The sequence below is a fragment of the Meleagris gallopavo genome, unplaced genomic scaffold, assembly GCF_000146605.3.
Source record: "Meleagris gallopavo isolate NT-WF06-2002-E0010 breed Aviagen turkey brand Nicholas breeding stock unplaced genomic scaffold, Turkey_5.1 ChrUn_random_7180001954717, whole genome shotgun sequence".
NCBI lineage: Eukaryota > Metazoa > Chordata > Aves > Galliformes > Phasianidae > Meleagris > Meleagris gallopavo.
The window spans coordinates 26-5,683 of record NW_011215638.1 but is presented as its reverse complement, the minus strand read 5'-3'; the positions used below and the strand labels follow the sequence as shown (position 1 = coordinate 5,683).

The following is a 5,658-nucleotide window of genomic DNA, read 5'->3' as shown; positions in this document are numbered from 1 at the left end:
ATATAAAAGAAATTTATAATGGAATAGTATTAAGGTTAATATATTTTATTCTCTGCCTACAGATGTTTTCTATACTAAAAGCCATTAGTTCTTACTGGACAATAATTGATTTTTATAGAAACATAAAATGATCAAATAATATTTCTGCTTTTGAATAAAACTGGTCTTTCATTAATCTATACATGTCGTAATATGTTTTGGAAATCTAATTTTTCATGTGTTGAACTCCTTTTTCATATTTTCTGTAAGTAAACTGAGGTTGATTTATTATGTTTTCTAGGTACAGGGGACACCAATCTTCAGGAAGCGGACCGTCTCCTTGAACCCTACCTCCAAAAATTTCCAAATGTGTGTAATCTCAACAAATTTTGTAACAGTAATATATTTCCCTAAGCTTAAAGTAGTAACTAAGCATTTTTCAACTCTCCTTTCAAGGGTTGCATTATACTGTTTTATGCTGCCAGAATAGATACGCTGAAAGGAAATTTTGAAAAGGTAAATCAATTTTTGCTTTTTAAGGTTTGTACTTGTTAAGTGTACAGCTGTGTTTTGTGGCAAAAAAATACATGTGATTCATCTCAGTAAGTACACTGGAAATGATGATTATGTTGTTTTCCCTGTTCACATCTAGTGAAGTCAGTATTGATTCCAAGTCTTACTCTAAGATAAACTGACGGGAAGATTATGTGATTTTTCAAGTTGATTGTTCTTTGTTTGGGTGCTGCAAAATAATTTTCTATGTAGTTATACACATCTCTATCATGGAACTGTATCTGAACAAGTTATCATTATTCCTGCTTACCTAAATCCAAGGCACAGTTAACGTTCCAAGACTGCATAGAAGCCCAGCAAGAATGGAAGCAGATTCATCATCTCTGTTACTGGGAACTGATGTGGTGCTACACCTTCCAGCAGAACTGGCTTCAGGCATATCGGTATGCAGACCTGCTGAGCAAAGAGAGCAGGTGGTCTAAGGTAAATGATCAGGTGGACATTAGTACGATGTTTGAGTAGCCTCTCATAGTTACATTTGCATTTTGCTGTGCAAAATAAGTTTAATTTTTCCTTTCTTCTTAAATCTGTGAATAAAGAGACAATGCAACCAAACTGTGTGGTTAAGGACAGAAGCACTAGTACCATTTAACAGTGCGTTAAACTCAGTAAAAACAGAAGTGCTCATCACAGTTGAGAGAAGAAAGCAGGAAAGAAAAACTGTTGATTGCAATTCTAATTGAATTGCAATATTTGCTAATAAAACTTGGCTGAAGAAACTGTGTTTTCATTAATTATAAAAAGATAAAGGCATGTCTAGTCAGCACATGCTTTGTGACCTGAAGTAAAAAGTGTTCCAGAGATGGAGTCTTTTGAGTAAAGCTGGTCAGCCAATCTTATCCTTCTAACACTACTCTCAGAGTAGGAATCAAGCACATTGTGCAAATAATTTTGGATACATCTTTCATCTTTTATAGTAAGTGGAAAAGAGGATACATCCTGTTTATGACAAAAAAGGAAAACAGTGATAGTATATTCAGTGTGAAGTGCAAATGTCTTAAATAGAATTATGGATGTTTCCTTTTTTCTCTCTGCTAAGTCCAAACTTCCCTTGAGGTAGTGCTCAGATCAGATAATACTCATTTAAAATAGTTACATCTGTCATTAACTTATTTTTTTATCAGTTATTTGCATTGTGAATTGTCTCACTTTTTGCAGGAAGGATTTTTAATATTAAGAATATTAATAAATATGTTGAAAATAAAATTAAACTGCATAATAAATGCAGGGTAAACGTAAATAGTTCTACCCACCTGTGAATTACTGGAAACACTTCACTGCAGCACGTAGAGTGAGAGATTTCAGTTCTTAGTGTATTCATTGAAAGCAGCATATCAGTGTGGTAATATGTTGATTTTTGTTTATGAAATAGGCAATATATGTATTCCAAAAAGCAGCCATTTTATGTATGCTTCCAGAGGATGAATTGAAAAGTACTGGTGAGGACATTGTATCTTTGTTCAGGTAAACATTTATGAAATCAAGATATTCAGTCATCATATTCCATCCCAATTCCACACTCACAAACTAACTTCGACTTGAATCTCATTGTTTTGTATCACCTACTCCCTATGTTTTACCATCAACTTTTCAACTTTTCTCATTACTTTTTACCGTCACATTATTTAAAATGCTTTTATTAGCAACATACATCTTGCATCAGCATACTGTGTGGTGGAAAACCGCACAGTTAAGATGTTATTCTTCCCAGGAGAATATGATATCTTACTACATGAGACTAAAGGAAATAAAAACTACTTAAACTGACCTGTCCCTGTCTTTTTTCTCCTCTTAGACAAGTGGATGGTCTAAAACAGAGAATTGCAGGAAAATCTATTCCAACTGAGAAATTTGCAGTAAGGAAAGCTCGACGCTATGCAAGTTCTCAACCTGTGAAGCTGATATTACCTGCCTTGGTATTTATATTTGCTTTCTTTTTCTTCTTTTTAAATGAAGAAATGGAGAAAAATTGGAGAAAAAAAAAGGATATAATTTCTAAAATAATTTCTTAAAATTTATCAGGTAATATATATCTGATAATTACATTTAATTTTTATTTTTTTTTCCAAATAATTATTGGCATTCATGCAAATGGAGTGGCCTTAGAATTTTTGTAAAATGTATTAAGGGCAGTCCAAAACCAAATCAGTTTTTCTTCTAGGCCAGGCTGAATGTGGCTCTGGGCAGCCTGGTCTACTGCTTGGCACCCCTGCCCACAGCAAGGAGGTTGAAGCCAAATGATCTTTAAGGTTCTTTTCAATCCACGCCATTTTACAAAGAACGTGACTTATTGCTGCATGGACCTGCAGGTCGCTTTTCTTCTACATTTGTTCCATTGTGAATGGCATTAGTTTCATAAATGTATATTTTACAGGAGCAAAGAATTGAAATAAAGCTAGCGTAAGGTAGTTGATAATATCAATAATACTTTCTTTTAGACTTTGTTAAAACCAATTTTTTCTCCATCTGAAAAACAGCGTAGTTACAGCAAGAAATATAAACAGAAATATTTCAGTGGTGTATTGTATCTGCTTCAAAATGACATTTTTCATATTTCACAGATGTAACTACAATGCAAATAAATAAGCCAAATTATACTGTATACTGTACTTTGTGATGAAAGAGTAGGGAACATAGCAGAGATTATTGTTGGCTAGAATTAAATCTGCATAACTGTTCTCTCATGCTCTTTAATTTTTATCACATAACACATTAATTAATGCATCTAATTAACCATATTGCTCACTATTGGACTGAAGCATCTGAGAAGCTTTTTGATAGGATTTGCTTGATGGTTAATTATAAATAAGATTTGGAGGAATATATTAGAAGCAGTTGTTGGATGCATATATTATTATGTATTTATGTATTAGAACCACAGGGAAAGTTTTGTCTACTTTATCTACTGTTGCTCTACATGGAAGATAAGAGCCTATGATTGCCTTTGAAAATTTGTATGTACCTCATGAAATGTCTGTTACACATTCTCGAGTGCTTATTTGAAGTAACATGATTACTTTTATTCTTGGGCTTCTTAACAGTGACAAACTTTGAAACCTTTCATATTGTTTAAAACAAGTTTTTGTAGGCAGTATTTTCATGTTTTCAAAATATTCAATAACATCCTTCCAAGGGATTCTCTTTAGTTAAATATCTGTGCAATTTCATGGAAGTGTCTTGTTTATTTTTTTGTCAGGAAATGATGTATGTCTGGAATGGCTTTGCAATTGTGGGCAAAAGAGCAGATCTCACAGAAAATTTATTGGTAACAATTGAAAAAGAAGAAACTGCTCTAAAAAATGAAACCAGTAAGTAGTTGATTAAGATGGTGTTAACATGCTAATATGAAATATTGACATTTTTCTTTGCTTCCATTTTACTAGCGTTCTGGGAGGTAAGTTCTGTCTTACGCAATATGCTTTTGAATCTGAGTATTGAAATTTTGGAGCTGCTTGAATGTTTAATAGTGGTTCGTGATATGTCCTTCATCAAGTTTGATTAATGGTAGGGTAGAATATAAAAAAGTCAAGAATTTGAGGCCATTACTAACAAGACTTAACATAGTCTTCCTAGGACTTAAATGTCTGAAAAGTACTGTTACTGAACCAGATTATGCCACACTTCAACTGTATATTGAATAACGCATAAATGTATAATGTATAAAAGAAATGCTAAAGTATTGTGCATGAGTGTATCTCATAACTTATGTTATGAGTGTTTTTTTAACTTACGTTAAAATAAAACATTGGCCTTATTTGCTCTTCCTTAATTCAGACTTTTTCAGATTGCTGCTGTTTCCTGCTATGTAAGCTTCTCACTAGACTTCTCCTATAAGTCCTTCTAAGATGAATAAATATTAGGTTTTTTCCATAGTGGTAATTCACAAAAACAGTTTGTTTTGTAGTCAGATTGTAATCATACCTATTACCAGTGTGGCGAGTTAGTTTTCCCACATCATTAAAACATGTAATTACATAATGTGTCAGTAGTTCTGTGAGAAGAGTTTACGAATTGCTGAATGAAGTGTCAATTTACCCTGTGTACATCAGTAACAGTAATGTTCTTTGGCTGGACAGTATCAAAACCCTTTCAGTTTGTTACTAGCAGATAAAAATACCTGTATAAAAATTGTCCAGAATAACTCTCCCTACAGTGTAGTATTCCTGTAAAGCCAAAACCCTTGGAAATTGAATTTCAAACTCCAACATTATGAATGTTCTCCTGACCTCTGTTCTGTAAGCAAGATACCGTAAGAGGTGTTTGTACAAGGTGAGGAAAGGAAACAATGAAATATGCCAGTAAAGAAAAGAATAGAAGTAAGTGCACACAAAAAATAGGGACTAATACTAATAGTAATCCAAATGTTACAGTTTTATTTTATTCCAAAGATATATAAGAAAAGAGAGACATTCTAACGTACAAGTTAAATACAAAATAATGTCGAATATATTACCCTTGTCTTATGCTTAAATATTTCGTCTTCAAATGAGCAAACATGACGAATAGACTGCTGTGGAACATGAAGTACTTCTTCCTTTTCCTGTTTTGTTGTCCTTGAAATAAAGATGCAACAAAATGTTTGTACCCTCAGTAAGTTTGCAGATGACACCAAGTTGGGAAGTATTGTTGATCTGCCTGAGGGTAGGGAAGCCCTACAGAGGGATCTAGATAAGCTGGATCTCTGGGCTGAGATGAATGGGATGAGGTTCAATAAGGCCAAGTGCCAGGTCCTGCACTTTGGCCACAACAACCCCACTGCAGCACTACAGGCTTGGGGCTGAGTGGCTGGATGACTGTAAAGAGGAAAGGGACCTGGGGGTGTTGGTTGATACTTGGCTGACCATGATCCAACAGTGTGCCCAGGTGGCCAAGAGGGCCAACAGCATCCTGGCCTGTGTTAGAAATAGTGTGGCCAGCAGGAGCAGGGAGGTTATCATCCCTCTGTACTCAGCACTGGTGAGGCCGCCCACCTTGAGTACTGTGTTCAGTTTTGGCCCTTCATTGCAAAAAAGACATTGAGGCCCTGGAATATGTCCAGGTAAGGGCAACAAAGCAGCTGAGGGGTCTGGAGCACAAATCTTATGAGGAGCAGCTGAGGGAGCTGGG

General features: G+C 34.8%; 1 protein-coding gene across 1 annotated transcript; it reads left to right on the top strand.

Moving 5' to 3' along the window:
• Positions 1-258: 258 nt before the first annotated feature.
• Positions 259-3,883, top strand: LOC104917057 (tetratricopeptide repeat protein 39B-like; the record flags this gene model as incomplete). Its single annotated transcript, XM_010728125.2, has 6 exons — positions 259-348; positions 436-495; positions 814-975; positions 1,925-2,016; positions 2,348-2,468; positions 3,749-3,883. Coding segments are annotated over 6 exons (645 nt in total), but the record flags the coding sequence as incomplete, so codon positions are not given.
• Positions 3,884-5,658: the final 1,775 nt, after the last annotated feature.